At 48.0% G+C, this 18,457-nt stretch overlaps 1 protein-coding gene across 4 annotated transcripts in view; it reads left to right on the top strand.

Moving 5' to 3' along the window:
• ARNT (aryl hydrocarbon receptor nuclear translocator) overlaps positions 1–18,457 on the top strand; it is a 675,339-nt gene that overhangs the window by 126,626 nt on the left and 530,256 nt on the right. For all 4 annotated transcript variants that reach the window (XM_069649742.1, XM_069649743.1, XM_069649741.1 and 1 more), the window contains exon 4: positions 9,706–9,750. In XM_069649742.1, the coding sequence (XP_069505843.1) occupies positions 9,706–9,750 (45 nt within the window). The remainder of the gene's footprint in view (positions 1–9,705; positions 9,751–18,457) is intronic.

The following is an 18,457-nucleotide window of genomic DNA, read 5'->3' as shown; positions in this document are numbered from 1 at the left end:
GAGGAAAGGGTAGCATAAAAATGTTACATGAGAAGCTAAACAAAGGCAATACTAAGTAACCCCTCCAGCACCCTATTGTGAGATAGTGTGTGCTGGGTATAGAAAGTTACAATGTAAGTAAAGTCAATTTCACTTTACTGCTCTTGGAAACACTAGTTTTATCCAAGAGAAGGTATTTAAACCTTGGGGAATCCAAAAGACTTCCTTGTGCCACTGCACTGAAGGAAGGTGCTGTGAGACACAATGTAAACAGATGATGCCTATGGAGTTTGTCAGACTCTACAAACAAAGGAAACGCAGAGTTCAAAATCACATTACATTACAATACATGAGAGAGTTGGGGGTGGGGGGGAAGGGTCTCACTCTCTCCAGGCAAAAAATTAAAGTCCTAGTGTCCAGCAAAAGAGCTGGGGGTTTCTAAGGTAGAGGGGAATTAGCACATTTCTGAGAATACTCCCTAACAAAGCTTGTAATTGGCCGATGCAGTAATGTGTCGGTAAATGTTATTACTGCACCGGCCAACTTGTAATGAGGCCCATTGTCTCTCAATACTGACAGTCTTAGGGACTAGTTAGTTTCCCCACGGGAATGAGCGAAACAGGCAATGGAAATGAAGCGGTGGCTTTTTTATTTCTTTTTCTCCACCTTTTTTTTATTTATTATATGGTCGAAACAAAAATCAACCTTTGATCAATTTACATATAACATTCATACATATGCACAACATACATGAAATGTTAAAAACTTTAAAATGGTAAACAATACTCATGTTAAAAACTGCTTATTTCTTTTCACAAACAATTGATAATAAACAGATGAAGAGAATTTAAACAAAAATTAAGGCAAACTAGAAAAACAAAGAAAATCACAGTGAAACCCAGAAATCTAACTAACATCTAAACCATTATAACACATTTTTAACACAAACGAAAAAACGTAACAGCTTATTAAAGGAAAAAAATAATAAAAAAGGAATAAAATAGATTAAGAAAGGAATAAACATGTCAGCAATAATAATCAAATCTACAAATTCAGTGACTTTCTCTGTGGTTGGCAGCTCCAGTCAGTCTGCCATTGCTCGCGCTGACTATGAAGCTGTCACAGCTCCGTACGCTCTCCAGAGCGAACCGTACACCAGAGCCGGTCGAGGGACACAGATCTTCTCTCTCCTTTGGGGTAGGTGGCCTCAATGCAACTTCCCGCTGCACATCCTCTGCATAATTCTTATCTCCTGACTTCTCCCACGTTTTCTGCATGGCACAGCAAAAAGTCCAACTTCTGCTTCTCCCTACTGCTCTTGCTTAGCCCACACCTGAAAGTTCTGTAAATGTTTTAACAGTCCTGCTCAGGTGTGGGTCATTATAACATCTAGACCATTCATCACAGTTTGTTATTCTGGACCCCTCTTGTCTCAGTTGAGTCCTTAATGTTCTTTGTTTTAAAATCAAAATCATCAATTTGACAGCAAGTCATTAAAACTGTTTAGTCATTAGGGACATTGTTCCGAGGATTCACCCATTCCTCCTGGCCCGAGTCTCCTCCCACGTGACCCTCTCACATTATACCACCCCCAGGGTCAGGATCAGGGTCATCAGGTAGCGGCTGCCTTTCCCTGGCCACATGAGAAGAGATCCAGGCCAGGGTTTTTGGAATGATCACCTCATGGGGGGGGGGGGGTGGGGTGGGGGGGTGATGTGTGTGTGTGTATTTAATTTTTTTATTTGTATTTTAATTGTACCTTTTGTGGAGTTTGCTGCTCTATCCACATTGCTTCCCTTTCTTTTCAGGTGTGTTAGCCCACTTTAAGGTCAGTTGCTGTAGTGCCCAATACACAGGGTGATACAAAAACTGCCTTGACAATTCATAATTCTAGTCCTTTTTCCGAACATTCCTAAAATTTCTAGGCAGCAAAATACAACTGGGTACAGCTTGTATTGATTTAATTGACCTTGCTTAATAGAAAAACTCATCACCTTGCATGTTCTGTAGTTTGAAGTTTTGATTTTACCCATCACATCAGAATGCTTGTGTGTACTTGATAGCCATACTGGTAACTGTTAATTGTGAAATCCTGGGGGGCGTGGCCAGTGGGCTAGGCATGGAGACGTGATCTCTCGGTGCTCCCGGGCCGCCAGCGGAATCCTGCAAAATCCTTCGGAAAAAAGAATGTGAAGGCGAACACAAATAACATGATTCAAGACCGCGTATCTCCGGCTACAGATGGATAAAGTGTGAGAGCGAACCGGTGGTGAGATCCGGGTGAACTTGCTGGAGAAACTGCAGCGACCGACATCCAAGCGAACCTAAGATGGCCGCTGGGCGCCAAGAAAGTGGAAAAGCCGCGTAGACGAGCAACGGCTGAGGCGGGAGCTGCAGAAGGGAGACGAAGCCACCCCGAGACTCGGCAAGAGCAGCGACACACTGACCTCTCCGCTGCGCCGCATCGCTGCTGACACAGCCTTCGAACGCCAAAGGGAACTGCTTCCCCACATCCCGACGTCCCCGAGCCAGACGGCGCAAGGGACAGGTTCCGGTGCTCCGGCGTGGGACTAAACAACCCTGGGAAGCAGCTAGGAGCCCTCGCACCGGCTCATCCGCTGCACTCCGCACCCGAGCTCCAGGCGGAAAGTGCGGCCCCGGAAAGCGAAACGTATCACAAGCTCCCAACCCCTGAGACACAAGCAGCAGCGGGCGCTCCGTATAACGTTGAGCGCCTGGGCACAGTCAACAGCACGTTACAGCCGAGAGGCGCCCGACGGGGCTGAAACAAGCCGGTAAGGAGAAGGGGAGGCGGGATACAAGCACCGATAACAAAACCAGCCGGGAGGGAGGAAACAAAAATCGCCCCCCCACATACCTACTTACGCTGGCACAGCCCGTGAGCTGAACTTCGGGCGGAGAGTTACCGCAACGAGGGAAGAGGGCAACGGAGAACACCCGCAAACGCCTCAACCCGAAGCGCCAATCTGACCTCACAAACCCTGATCATAGACAGTGCAAAGCGGGACAAACAAGTCCGGAGGCTGAGACGACAGGTCCAGAACAGAAATACAGTGGAAGGAAAAAGGGGAAAGCTTCGATCCAACCAGTGAAAGAAAGATCCTGGAACCAGCACCCATTATTAGTACAAGGATCGAGGCACTCCCTATAAGTAACCCACTGTAACAACTTTATCCACAAAGGGCTAGGAGAAGAAAGCAGTGCCATCATACCTACAGACAGAAGCACCCAATCTGCACTCACCGCATTAAGCAAGATCAACTAAACACAATAAGGGGATAAATCCAAACAGGCAAGAAAGCGGCCGCACTGCGGACAGCAAACTTGGGATACCACGCTATCCATGGTCACAAGCAGCATAGGGTGACCCATTCACCTCGAACCCTGGCATTAAATCCTGCTCTCTACAAAGCAGCAAAGGGCCAACTTGCAACAGCTGTAATGGGCAAAGAAAAGGCAAGAAAAGCAGCCAACCAAAGCACAATGGAGCAATATACCACATCCACCCCAGCTCCGACAACAGAACCAAATAGGCCTGATGACATAAAAACCCTGATGAAAACCTATCCCTAAGAGATGTGATGATGAACGCTATCTCCAATTCCAGAGCCACTATGGAAGTCAAAATGGACGGTATAAGCAGCCATGGTTCGCTCACTTGATGGAGATGTCTCTATCTCCCCCAGTGAGACTTCCCTGCCCGTACAACATGCTGTCACAGGACAAGGGCAGGACCCTGCATCCATGCCCTCAGACCATGAACTTAGCAGCCTGGCTCCTGAGATCATAGAATTTGGACATCTACAACTCCCGCAGAGATGTATGGACATCCTCAGGGAAGCCAGAAAACCTAATACTCGCCACTGCTATTCTAGCAAGTGGAAAAGATTTGTCATCTGGTGTAGAGGTAAGAGCATCAACCCGGTGGATTGCTCTCCCACGAACATTGTCCTGTACTTGACCCATTTACTGGGTTCAGGTCTAGTGTTCAATTCCATTAAAGTCCACCTAGCGGCACTTTCTGCATACACCACTTCCCAACTTAAAGTGTCGTGGTGGAAGATACCAGTTATCAAAGCCTTCATGGAGGGGGTAAAGAGAATACACCCTCCGATAGCTAACCCAGCTCCCGGATGGGACTTAAATGTGGTACTTTCTAGACTCATGGGCCCTCACTTTGAACCCATGCACAAGGCAACTCTTAAGGACCTCACTCTTAAGACTGCTTTCCTAATAGCTATCACCTCCATTAGGAGAGTAAGTGAACTACAGGCTCTTTCTGTTCTAGACCCCTTCGTAACAGTTCACAAGGATAAGGTGGTTCTACGCACACACCCAAGGTTTGCACCAAAATTCATCTCTAAATTTCATGTAAACCAGTCAATAGAACTACCAACGTTCTTTCAAAACCCTTCCAGCTTGGGAGAAAAAAGTCTGCATACACTAGATGTACGCAGAGCTGTCATGTTCTACATGGAAAGAACCAGACCACTGAGAAAGACCAACCAGTTCTTTGTCTCGGTGGCAGCAGGAAGAGAAGGAGATGCAGTCTCAAAGTCCACTATATCTAGATGGATTGTTCAATGCATCACTCTCTGTTACACACTTGCTAAGAGAGAACTACCCTTCAAGCCAAGAGCACACTCTACTCGAGGCACTGGGGCATCCATAGCATTCATTGCAAATGTTCCCCTTGAGTCCATCTGCAAAGCGGCAACCGGGAGTTCTGTACACACCTTTACAAAACACTACTGTCTAGATGCCCACTCTAGATCTGATTCCCAGGTGGGACAAGCAGTATTAAGACATCTTTTCTCTACTGTTCCTTCTCACAACCCACCTCCAACTCCGGGTACTGCTCGCTAGTCTATGCACAGCATGTGATTCTAAGCAGATTAACAAACATCAGAAGACAATGCATTACTTACCGTAAAAGCATTTCTGATGGTTGTATCTGCTTAGATTCACATGCGCCCACCCTTCCTCCCCGCTCGGATGGAAGGAACATAGACATCCTTTTCTATATCTCTCTCTTTTCTGTACTCACTCACGTCTAGAAGGCTCCCTCAGGGCAGAAAAATACAAACAGAGGGACCTCGACGCGTGAGGGATTATGGGTACAACGCACGTCACTATAGGGATAGGGTTACAGACACGCCTTGTCGACGTCCCCTTTTCGACTACGAAAAACAAAATGCAATACTCCGCAGTGACCACTGGATGTCGGACCTATGCACAGCATGTGAATCTAAGCAGATACAACCATCGGAAATGCTTTTACGGTAAGTAATGCATTGTCATATAAACCGACACAACCCAGACATAGTGCTACTAACCGAAACGCACCTGGCAGGAACAGTGTGGCAATTCTTCAAGAGAACTAAATATAGGACGGCAATCCACACAGGATTCTCCATGGGCTATAGAGGAGTACTAATACTGATAAACAAAAGAACCCCAATCGACATCTCCGATGTACTCCAAGACCCTGTAGGCAGATATGCATGAATACAAGGCATGCTCTGGAACCAAACCATTGCCATACTGGCGTTCTACTCACCCCCGGCACTCATGGCTGCCTTCATAGAAGACATCACCCCGATCATAGTTAATAACACATCAGATAGTCTGGTAATAGGTGGAGATTTCGACGATGTGATGAACATAAATGAGGATCGCACACACACATAAGGGGAAGAAATCCAGCAACGCTAACCAAGCCCGCTACCTTCACGACAGCACTGGGCCTGAGGGATGCATGGAGAGACCTCAACCTAGCGGAGAGACAATACTCATTCCACTCAGGCGCACATGCGTCAATGTCTAGACTGGACTACTTCTTTCTCCCTGGTGAAAGCATTCATAAATTAACGGAAGCAACTCTGCACCCCGAGGAATCTCGGACCACTCGCCATTGACGATGTTGCTTGAGACAGAAAGACCCCAGCCCCGGCCAAAATGGCGGCTGAACGCATACTTCCTGGGATTCCCAGAACTGACCGAGAAGATTGAAGGGGCGACCGCAACATACTTTGAATTGAATCAAGATTCCGTTAATGATGGAGGGATAATATGGGAAGCATATAAGGCAACCCTGCGAGGCGAAGTGCTGAGCTGGACGGCTGCTCATAAAAAAGCACATAGGCAAGAGGTCGAAGATGCGGAAGCAGAGATGAAACACGAAGAGGCAAAATACATAAGCACTGGAGCAGCCGAAGACAACATGGCCCTGCTAGTGGCACAAAAGAAGCTACATAATGTTGCAATGACCTGCACGAAACAGGCACATAGAAAACATGCGCGCCAGACTATATGAGACGGGGGACAAAGCTAGCAAGATGCTAGCTTGGCTGGAGAAGAGAGATGCACGACACCTCCAAGTGCGCCGCATTAGTACCACAAACTCAGAATGGACCTCAACTGACCCAGGCATTGCGGAGGCCTTCGCAACGTACTATGAGACGTTGTATGCTCCTCCGGTGTCCCCATCGGATCCCAGTATACTGGACACGTTGAATATCCCATCACTGAATGAAACACAGAGAAGAAATCTGGAAGCAAAAATAACAGAGGAAGAACTGATAGCAGCCATCGCCCAGCTACAAAACGGGAAAACCCTGGGACCAAATGGCTTCCCAGTAGAAACATGGAAAAGAATTGGTTCTGAAGAAATAGCGCCCCACATGGTAAAAATGTTCCTCCACTCAAAAAAAAAAAGAGTGCTACCTCCAGACCTAAGAAACGCCACTATAGTGGTGAATATAAAGGAAGGCAAGCCACCAGATGCGTGTAGCTCCTACAGACAGATCTCGCTCATAAACACGGAAGCCAAGGTATTGGCGAAAAAACCAGCCAACAGACTACAGCTGGTGATAGACTCCCTCGTCCACCTGGACCAATGTGGCTTTATGCCGCAGAGATCCACGCGAATGAACATTCACAGGCTCCACGCTGCCATTGAAAGAGTGCCGGCCCTACAAGACTCACTGGCTCTCCTCACCATCGACTTTGAGAAAGCCTTCGACTCGGTCCACTGGGACGCCCTATGGCATATAATGGATAAAATGGGTTTTGGTGACCAATTCACGGGCTGGGTCAAACTCCTATATAATGCCCCGACAGCGGAGATCAGGGTGAATGGTTGTACCTCTCGCAGCATCAAGCTGGGTAAAGGAACCAGACAGGGTTGTCCCCTCTCGGCGATGCTATTCGCACTAGCAATCGAACCTCTAGCGATAATGTTGAGACAATCGCAGTTATGGAGGGGATTTCATTGGGCCCAGGACTGGGAAGATAGAGTGTCCCTGTATGCTGATGACCTGTTGATCTATCTCAGCGACCCAGCAGCCTCATACCCCATCGTCACAAGCATACTAAACAGTTATGGAACCTTTAGCGGCCTGAAGGTGAATTACAATAAATCCCTACTGTTCCTGATCAAGGACCTTGATGCAACGGATTTAAATAACTGCCCATATAAAATTGAAAAAGAACCATTCCGGTATCTCGGCATTCAGATCACGACAGATCTCACACTATATGCAACTAAGAATCTGTACCCGATCAGAGATAGATTTGTGGACGACGTGAAGCATTGGATGACCCTCCCACTCATCCTCCTCGGAAGAGCTGCACTGTTTAAGATGCTGGCCCTACCCCGGTTCCTATACCCGGTTCCTGCAGAACGCACCACTATACATACCCAAAAAGGAATTTCGCAAAATAGACGACATACTTCGGAAACTGTTGTGGGGAGGAGGGCATTCTAGAATCGCACTGAGAACCCTGCAACATTCTGTATGGAAGGGGGCATCGGACTTCCCCGTCTACAAACCTACTACTGGGCAGCCCAAATGTCAGTGGTAAACGATATCCTGCATAACGATCCATTATTACCACACATCAGAGCAGACAGCCGGATGGGACAAGGGATTACTCCATTAGAGAGTCTCTATCAAAAGAAAACACGACCAACCCCGAACACAATAATGGGCCAAAGAACACGGATCTGGACAGACGCACACTGATATCTAGGATGGGAAGGGAAGGTCACACTGAAACAACCCCTGTGGCGCAACAGTCACCTGCCAGAACTTGGGGAACTCCCCAAATGGGCAACCAGGGAAGCAGCCGGGATAGTAAAACTGGAAGACATAATACAAGATGGAGAAATAATAACTTTCCAAGACCTATGAGACAAATACAATCTACCAGCTACTGAACATTTTAATTACAGGCAGATGAGACACGCAATCATTACAACTGGGTTGGACCTCTCTGACGTACCTGAATGTACTCCGATTGAGAGAAATATAGTAATGGAGAGGATCGACACCAAAATAACATCCACAATGTATAATGCGATTGCCTCATTCGCTACAGTTGAACTCACAGATCTTAAAGAAAAATGGGAAAGAGATATGGGCCCAATACAACCAGAGGACTGGACCACAGCCCTCATGTATCCCAGGGAGACAGCAATCTCGGCCAGAATCAGATTGATCCAGCAAAAAATTCTACACAGGGTATATTACCCAAGAGAGGCCTTACACCAGTGGGGGAGAGTGACAGATCCCAACTGTCTACGCTGCCACCAAACAGAAGGGACTTTCTACCACATCCTATGGAAATGCCCACAAATCCAGAACTTCTGGCAGAAATGCTGTCAGAGACTCTCAATAGTAATTGGCCGAACGATACCAATGGACCCTAAATCCCTACTATTGGGGATAGATTCAGATATAGAAATATCCCGATTTGAAAAACTCATGCTCGCAACAACCACAGGTCTTGCAAAAAGGAATATAGCCCAACTGTGGGGCTCGGCTTCGTCCCCACAATACGAGAAATGGGTAACAGACGTGGATATGTGTGTGCCAATGTAGATGAGGGTGTACACCACCAGGGGGTGCCCAGGGAAAGCAAGTAAGATATGGCAGAGATGGGAGGACAACTGAAGACACAAAAAATAAAAACAAGCGAGAGACTTGATGGACTAAAGAAATCCAATTGATCAGCTGACAGGAGCCCATAGACTTAATATGTTTAATATGATTATATCACATGTGAGAGAGCCAAGCACCGAAAATGTGTGATCACCTGTATGTTTGACCGTGTAAACCAAGTATTATTTTTGTTGTCTTGTTCATATTTATAAAATGACAATAAAATATGTTATTAAAAAAATTGTGGAATCTGAAATACATTTGGTAGGTATTGGACAAGATATTACAAAGGTTGAGTTGCCACAAATTTTATTTGTGGACGGCAGTACCAATGTCAAAACCTTAGCCAGAGTTGCAGAGACAATGGCAGTAAGGGGGGCGTAGGATTTGAAAGCAAATTGGATGTTTAGGAGGTTAAATATGTTTGCGATGAAAAAAAGAATTGCCTCGATTTACAGTTCCCATCGTCTTGCTTTCTCTTTACGACCGAGCACTTAAAAGATAAGCAGAACATAGTTGGGGAGGGGATTTAACTCCAAGGGAATGGAATGTACTTAGAAATCTGACAAAATAGGCTCGCGAGAGATGGTTCCTCTTCCACTATCCCTCTTCTCCCCCGCTCAAAAATGCAAAACTTGAAAATAACTCCCTTGCCCGTCATAACTGCTAAGGTTTTTTTCAGCATTGCATCTTTGCCTTTTGTGAGGTTTCTTAGCCAAAACCTTTAAAGCAATTGTTTCCCAAATGTTTTTCCCTGCAGGTGTGATGATGACCAACTCCCGAATGATAAAGAGCGCTTTGCCAGGTAAAGTTTGTGCTGTCTCTACTTTGCCAGGAGCGCATATGGCCATGATGCTCACCATTGGGGAAACCCTTAACCTTGGACTATGACACTGTTGCATTGGCCAGTTAATTTACAGTGGCTGTGATCTGCGCTGTGATGCCCATTCTGGATATTACATATTTAGCAAACAGTTGGCTGTTGTCTGTGCTTAGCGGATATGTTGAAGCAAGGTCTGTATTTCACAGGCACATTTAAAAAACTGATTGGCCTTTACTGCTGTTTGTGTATTGGGCTTCCGAGAAATTTAGCATGTTTATGGTACTGAGGCAGATTTATTGAAAAATGCATAGATTTTACTTCTCATCTGTGTGGCCTATGAGCATATGCTGACATGACATTTGCATTGTCTTCAGCAAGCCTTATTCTAGGAGTAGCTTGTTAGTAGAGTACATCCCTTTCACTCCTAAAGGCGAGCCCCCTAACAGTTTTGCTGGCCTTTTAAGTATCCTGATCTTTTTCTCCCCTGTGTTGCTTAATCCAAATATTCACTTGGGACTGCAACTCGTTTTTGTATATACCGCCTAGGTAGCAATGACTACTAGGGCAGAGGAAACTCCAAAAGTGCCCCCACTCCCTAAATTGGCTACGGTCTAACCACCCCCATATGAAAATGTCTAGTATATTGTACCATACTTTCATGTTTCTATGTAATCTACTGCATCCTTCCACCCTTCTGTAACTTAACTGTACCTTTCCTCCCCTGTTGTATTTTATCCTTGTATGCTCTGTATTGCAGCTTAGTTACAGCATAGAATCAAGTATCCTTTCTGCTGCGCCCGGTTACCTATGGGTTTGGTGCGCATTACCAAATAAATGAAAAAACAAACGAGTGATATTTCTCAGTCCGATAATGCGCCTTAGTTACAGGCTGGTGACAGGTTTTTACTGGGCTACACAGCAGTGTAGCTGTGTTACCCATTGTCTCCCAGGAAATGAGCAACATTACCGTGATGTGTTTTTAAAACCCTGCAGTTAGGCCATTGGATGTTGCCTGTCTCAGGTGTTTACTGAGGCAGGAATTGCCTTGTTTGACAATTCGCCTACTTGATCTCTGGCCCAGAGTTTACAAAGGCAGCCTTATTGGCTCGGGCTGGTTCTAGATGGTCTGCCAGACACCTCACTCAACATCACTGTATGTGTGCGCCCATGCCGATCCTGTGAAAACAGGAGTGGCTCTGGCTTTAAAAGAATTGGTGTCTGCCAGTGGTTTAAATGGTGTGTGAGATATGATTGGTGGGCTGGCAGTTACCCTCAGGTCTGTCTGTGTAGATCTGTTGAGACCCTGTGACATTGAGCGCAATCAGCACCGAAAAACACGAAAATCGTTCAGTCTCAACATGATATGGAGAGAACTAGCGAGCAAGAAAACGACACCAAAAAAATAAATCCACCCTACACAAGCCTTGAACATCAGGGGTGTTAATACACTGTGGGGGGAGAAGGGTAAGCCTTCAGTCTATTATGCAGAAGAAGGTTCCTCGTGATTTCTGAGTCAGGAGAACATTAGTGAGGATGGGACGTTTGTGAGGGTGAACCTCACGCTTTACCCCTTTCAGTTTCACGGCCAACAAGACGTTCCCAAAAGGTTATGTAGAATACAAGACTTTATTGCCATTACAGCTCCATTTGACACATTTATTGAAGAACATGAGTGCCAAGCACAAAAATGAAAATTATTAATGTGTCACTAGGACAGTTTTTCTGAAGTCCAACTACGGGCTTATCAAAACCATTAAACTGAGGCAGTACACGACTCCACTCTTAGTATAAGACTATACCCCCTGAGTATATGGTAGTGTAGACAGAGCAGCCCGGCTTATGTTAGAAGGGAGGGAGGGAGGGATGTGGAAAGTACACTAAACCTGTAGTATACCAAGCATTCTATAGAAACACTGAAGTTTAAAAAAAAATAAAGGTTTATTATAAATAAAAGTAGGCCAAGTTACGTTTTGGGGTAAGTACTGGTCATAGTCCTAAACACTTAATAAAAGCACAACACAATGCTTGAAGGTACACAGACCAAATCATACAACCTCTTCAGAATACCAAACAGTTATTCTAGGGGCGTCGAACCTTATCATACACATTCAGGATAGGCCCACCTGTACATGGGGAGTAAAAACCATATGTTACTTTTTGATTACTTTATAGTAAGTCTGGGGTAGTAGACCCTGTCAGCTATGGAGCGACACTCAGCAAAGAAAACACACAATCAGCCAACCCTGTTACCAGGATACTTTTCTGAATAGTGGAACACAGAATCAAGGAACAGTATATACCTAGAACTACTTTGAGGATAACAGTTATTCTAGGTGAGTAAGCGGATTGCACCAGGCAGACCAAAGTCAGCTACACCTAAAGAACACTTTTTAAGAATGGCACACTGCTAACTCAAGGTAAGCAAAACCTATATACTTTTTAAAGGAGCTAACAGCAACTTGAAGGTAAGTATAACCTACGGCAGACTTATTCTAGACAGGCTAAAAGCAAGTTGGGGGAGGCAAGACCCATTTGGGGACACTCATACGTGTATATCCTTACAGGAATAGTAAAGTGAAACCAACAGCATTACCTTTGGAGAAGAGGCACAACCAATTCACCGGTGAGTAAAATAACTGTATATATACTTTTCAGAATGACACAACACACATTCAAGGTTAGTAAGACATTTTGTAACTCTTCACTCTCAGAGTTGTAGTTACCAACCAACTCTTTCACGATTAAGTACTTTTAAACACGTGTTATACTTTTCCAGACATAATCCTTTATTTATCCAGTCATTCCCTATTCTGTTGCATGTGTTCACTCAGCGGCAGAAGAGGGACCCTAGTGGTCTAGGATCCAGCTGTAGGGAGTGAGGGATAGGGTTCTGTTGCAGGCAAAAGTCAGAGCTCCTGTGGAAGACTGTACAAACAATTAAGTAGTTAACTTGAAAGTTAGTTAGGGTCCCGGGACTTCAGAGAAGACACCCTAGGAGGATTCCAGCTTTGGGCCTGGGTGAACTGGATGAGAAGACTCCCAATCACTGGGGCACCCCAAAGTTTTACAGAAATCACAAATGCTTAAGGTAAGTAAATACCCAGCCAACACAGTACCTTAGCATGGAATAAGATTTAAAGCAAGAAGACTTCGGGATCTGCAACCAAAAACCTGGTTGTTGAATTTCTTTATCATGAAAACAGAAGACTGGACAATGGAAGGACTTTTGCAGCAGGGATCACAGGGTTGGATCTAAACAAGAGGTTCTTCACGTGGTTTACTCAGCACAGAAGAGTTTGAAATTGGGGAGACTTCAGGATCTGCAGCCAAAAACCTGGTTGCTGAATTCCTTGTCATGAAGACTGGAAACTGGAAGGACTTCTGCAGCAGGGATCAATGGGTAAGGGCTCCAGGCAAGAGTTTCTTCGCAGCTGGATGTGGCTTTGTGGTTTTGGTGCCCTTTTCAGGAGCCAGAAGAAGACTTAATATCGCTGATTGGATTTGCATCACTAATCTGTTCAGCACTCTGGTGAGGGGACTTCAAGGACTGGAATCACATCTCTGGAGGTCCAGCAGGATACCATCAAAGTATCAGCTCGATTTGGAAGACCATGCATTGCCCAGTGGCTCGAGGTCCCAGGGTATTGCATCCTAGCAGAGTCGCAGCACGACATGGGATGGGTCATAATGCAGGTCTTCTCGAGTCTAATGGATCCCACCAGGCTTTGGGTCAGCATAATCATTTTCGGAGTCCCCAGGTCGCTTGGAAGGAAGGGTAACCGCAGGCTCCAGTTACACAGCAGGCTGTCCAGTCGCTGGAAATCATCTCAGCCGCGGTTTCTTCATCTTCCTCTTCGGATTCAGGTCCAGTGGTCGACTACCTCTTCAGCTTCCAAGACCAGACTTTCATGCAGGAACCCAGCCAATCAAACGTGCGTGCAACATTAAAACTTGTTGTGGTTGGTTGTCCTTTCAGAACAGCCAGCCTCCCAGTGTGAACTGGATTCTCATAGGCAGACTGGAAGACAAATGGCTTCAGAGTTGTGGACTCCTCCCTCGCTTCCTGCCTTAACAGACACTTTGGTGCCTGGACGGCTTCACCGCGGTCTCCCGCCAAAGATTACATTGTTGCTAATCGTTCTCCCCCCACCCCCCCTTACCCCACCCCCCCTTGGCGGTCAGGGTAACAAACAAGAAAGGACAAGGAACACTAAAATGGCAAAAAAAAGAAGATGGAGGAGGGGAGGCATTTTGGTAAAATGAGCACCCATGGGTGCCTTTACCAGGGTTGTGGAAACGGCCCTCTGTAAAGGTGCATTGAATTAGTAAAAAGGCTCATTGCCACCAGCCATTAAAGGTAAGCTTGGGAAGGCCACCAGGGGGCGCACGGATGAGGAACACCTCCGTGTGAGCTCCTGTCCCACGGGTCCAAGAAGTGACTTGAGCCCCCACTTCTGACCCCCCCCACACATTAACCGATGGACTGCTGTGAGAAGTGACAATTCCCCCCCACCCCCCTAGTGAGCGAAAATCCGAGCAAAATCAGAAGCGTCTTCACAGAGAGGGGACCGATTCTTCACGCCTCCCTCCTTCCCTCCCAGACGTACGCAGGAAAGGGACACGAGCTGCGCGAGGAGGGAATACTGCAGGGCATGGTTCCTGGTCACGGGCCCTCGCAGGTGGCACGGGCTCCCCAGCACCTGTGCCAGCGTGTAAACCGCCACTCTACATCCCTCAGCCCCGCCGGGAGAGGTTGACCGCCCATGCGGGAGGCACTGTGGGAGCGAGGCCCTGCGTCCCGCTCGGACGAGAGAAAGGAAAAAGGTGGGTCGGCGGCCCCCACCGGGTGCGCTTGGCGGCGCTAAGCACAAGAAAGGGGCCCCACCAACCATCGACGTGCACCCGACCTGTGAATCGGGTGCACGATACACAATTGGATTGCGAGCAGAGAGCGCATCTTCTCCCATCTAATAAACAGACTTGCGGCCAGGCTGCCTCGCCTCCCCATTGTATAAGTGCACAGAGGCCCGCGGGAAGGTCCCTCCGCACGCCACACCCTCCCGACGAAGTGGGACACACAGGGCCCTGGAGCAGAGCAGCTGCGCTCCGGGCCCTCCCTTAGTCCCCGGGCAAAACGTGGACACAGTCCCCACACCGAACGCGGAGGTGACCCACCACCTCTGAGGAGCCCCTCGCTCCAGTCTGCAACATCACAACCTACGGCCCCCGGACCATGCCCCAGAGCTTTTATATGAACCGACAGGACTCCGTAATCTCCTGAAAGGCCCTGAACTTAAAAGGCCCACCGGAACAGAACAAGCCTGCGCAGATCGCGCGCAGGCATAGAAACACTAAGCGTCACAAACCCCAGAAAAGCCATAAAGGGAGACACCAGTACCACGTGCACACCAGGTACCTCCATTGAAGTCGCCACCCCCCCCCACCCCCCCCCCCCCACCCCCCCCCCCCGGCCTTGGCATAAAGCGCCAGCAGCGGGCCGCCACCTTCACAATTCTCGTTGCCATTAGAACATTCAAGGCCACAGAAACTTCTCTCCCACCCGCCGTGGTGGACATCTCACCACTGGAACACTCCATAGCGAAGCCAATCCTCACCCAGCCAGCTTAAACACTACAACTGGCAACACTGAACCTAGCACATATAGCCAGTTGGCCACTAACGCGACCCCTGCAAAGCAAGCTACCGAGGTCCATGGGGAGTCAAGGCAGAGACATCACCGCCACTCCGAGGGCTGTTTAGAGGGTTGGGTTCCCAAACACGGGGCGTGTGCCCTCCTCTGAACGGCTTACAGCGTCAGGATTCCCCCGTGGTGGGAAGGTATTTCATTAGCCCCCGGCCGGACCAGGAAAGGAACCAGTGGCCCGCAGTAAGAAGGAGCACCAGAGCAACCACGTGCCCCCCGCGAAACTGAGACCATGTCAATAAAAGATATCGGCCACTCGTGATCCCACCAGTGACCCCGCACAAGATACCCTAAGCATTGGTGCACCATTAGAATCACACCAGATCCATCAACTGACGATCAACTAAACGGAGGGTAGGGCCCCTGATCCCAGGGCGAGTGCCTCCTCCTGTCCCGCGGACGCAACAAGCATGGTGGGCTAAGTTGCGGCTCCACGGTCTGGAAGCATTCTAAAGACACCCGACCACACGTTGGTACAGAGGGTAAGGCCCCCTCGCTAGGGGCGTGTGCCTCCTCTGACACAACAACCGCTCCATGAACACTAAAAGCAAGCTAGCCAGATATGCATACACCTCACCTCCCTCGAGCTCTTCCCTCGAAACCACAATGCCAAGGGAAGTCTTAGAGACGGGAGTGGCAGCCACCAAGGGCGACATCGCTGCCCTCCTGAGCGAAATCAAGAACATGGGCGCCAGCCTCGGTGGCAAAATTGAAGATCACACAGAGAATGGATAACATTGAAAAGAGACTAGAAGGTGTTGAGAGCAACCAAGCCTCAATAGACACCCTTGAAACCCAGATGGAACTCAGGATACGCAACATAGATAAGAGGGAAGAAGAAATTTGCCGGAAGATGGGCGACTTAGAAAATAGAGAAAGAAGGAACAACTACAATTTTTCGGGATACCGGAGCAAGGGGAAACAGAAGACCTAAAAAAAAAACAATAGACAACATCATCACAATCTTGACAGCAGATGAGGACATCGATGAGCCTAAAACTGAGAGAATATATAGAGCCAGTGGCCCACCAGGCGGCCCGAGGTCAGTCCTCGCTAGATTTCACAGATCTCGGGACAGAACGAGGATGCTTATGAAAGCCAGGTCCGGGGTCCCCCCTCACACTGGGGAGGGGGGGGGTGCAGATCACCATATTCCAGGACCTATCCTCACTCACCCTAGCCCCGAGACGTCTCTGCAGTCCCTTAACGAAATGGCTCAAAGAGCAAGACACGAGATACAGGTGGGGATACCCCTTCTCCCTCACTTTCGCGCATGGAATAGAAGGATACAGCTGCGATCCGAGGAAGAGATCCGAGATTGTATTTCTGACCTCCTCGAAACGGGCCCAAAAGGAGATCGAGAGGAACCCGAGCGGAATGGAACGCGATGGGAGCTTCAAGGCCCGAAGAGGAAAAGAGTGAAGGGGTCAAGGTAGCATAGGCAGCCCAACGATACACCAGACAGCGACAAATGACAGCCCACCCCAGTGTTCGACTTCTTGAAAATGATCATCCCGACATCACTGCATGGATACTCGTCAGGATCCGGGCGACTCGCGCACCTCCGATGCAAGGCCCGCCTCATAGAAGGGCCTCCTCCTCGGAAGCAGACTGGAACAGTTGGCTGAGGATGAACCATGGAACTGCATGTATCACTATATTTTTCACTTATAACAGTTATTGTTAAGTATTGAAGTGTTGGTGGGGCGGGAAAGGGGCTCAAAATGTTATATTGATACTAGCTGCAACAAGGACCATGAGGTAACAATCCCCACCGGTGGTCTGACATTGGACTGGCTGCATTCACTCAGTCCAATCCGGACGCCACTAAACTAAGATGCAGGCCCTCGTTGAAAAGGGGAAAGACGAAGAAAGTGAACATAGGGCGAGGGGTATCGGGCTGGATACCTCTAGGGGGATTGAGGGGGAGGGGAAATGAAAACAGCACAGCTCCAGGCAGCTATGGGCACCAATCAGGCCACTTCCACTACGGCGGCACCCAGAGACAGAAGACGGGACTCTGCGCGCAATCTAAGAAGACACGCAAATGATCGACAGACATGACACAACGAGCAACAGGCTTATCGTAATCAAAATTGGCACATTGAACGTCAAGGGACTCAATTCCCCCACCAAAAGGTCACTGGTGTCCAGAGAGTTCAAGAGGGCGAAGCTTGATATACTTTTCTTACAGGAAACCAGATACAGCCGGGGAGAGGAGAGGAGGGTCCTGTACGCTAATACGGGCTCCGAATACTGGGGCTCCGGCACACTCAAGAGAGCCGGTGTCGGCATCCTAATCGGCAAAGAGCTCTGGTTCGAAATCTTGAAAACCTGGGCCGACGGAAGCGGAAGAGCACTCTTACTGGTCGGCAAAATACAGAGCACCACCATTACACTTGTATCCATATACGCCGCCAACTCTGGGCAGTCCAGGTTCCTACAACACACAGTCCCCAAAGTCATGACCGAAGCAGAAGGCAAAGTGATCTTGGGATGGGACCTTAACACGTGGATAGACCCAGAATTGGACAGACAAGCTGGCAACCCACTAGCGGCTACCTCACCGGAATCTGGTCGCTCACAGTTTGCAGACATGATGGATGCCTACAAACTCAAAGATGCATGGCGACATATAAACCCACGCCAGACAGGCTTCACGTTCTACTCCTAGCCGCATGCCACGTACACCAGAATTGACTATTTATACCTCACCCCAGACCTCACCGAGGTGATGTCCGCATCTAGTATATCCCCAGTAACGTGGATGGACCCCGACATGGTCACGGCTACCATCAGTCGGATGGCGGTCCCCCACAGAAGCTCGAAATGGCGTTGCAACGAGACATTCTGGAAGGACCCGATATTCCGAGATCAACTTAGGCAGGACATTGATCAGTACTTCGAACAAAACAACACAGGTGAAACTTCCGTAAATACAGTATGGGAAGCGGGCAAAGCCACGTGGAGAGGGATACTCATCAA

Source organism: Ambystoma mexicanum, chromosome 1p, assembly GCF_040938575.1.
Source record: "Ambystoma mexicanum isolate Mex_15411 chromosome 1p, UKY_AmexF1_1, whole genome shotgun sequence".
NCBI classification, from domain to species: domain Eukaryota; kingdom Metazoa; phylum Chordata; class Amphibia; order Caudata; family Ambystomatidae; genus Ambystoma; species Ambystoma mexicanum.
Note: the sequence above shows the minus strand (reverse complement) of the source record. Positions and strands in the feature narration are given on the sequence as shown.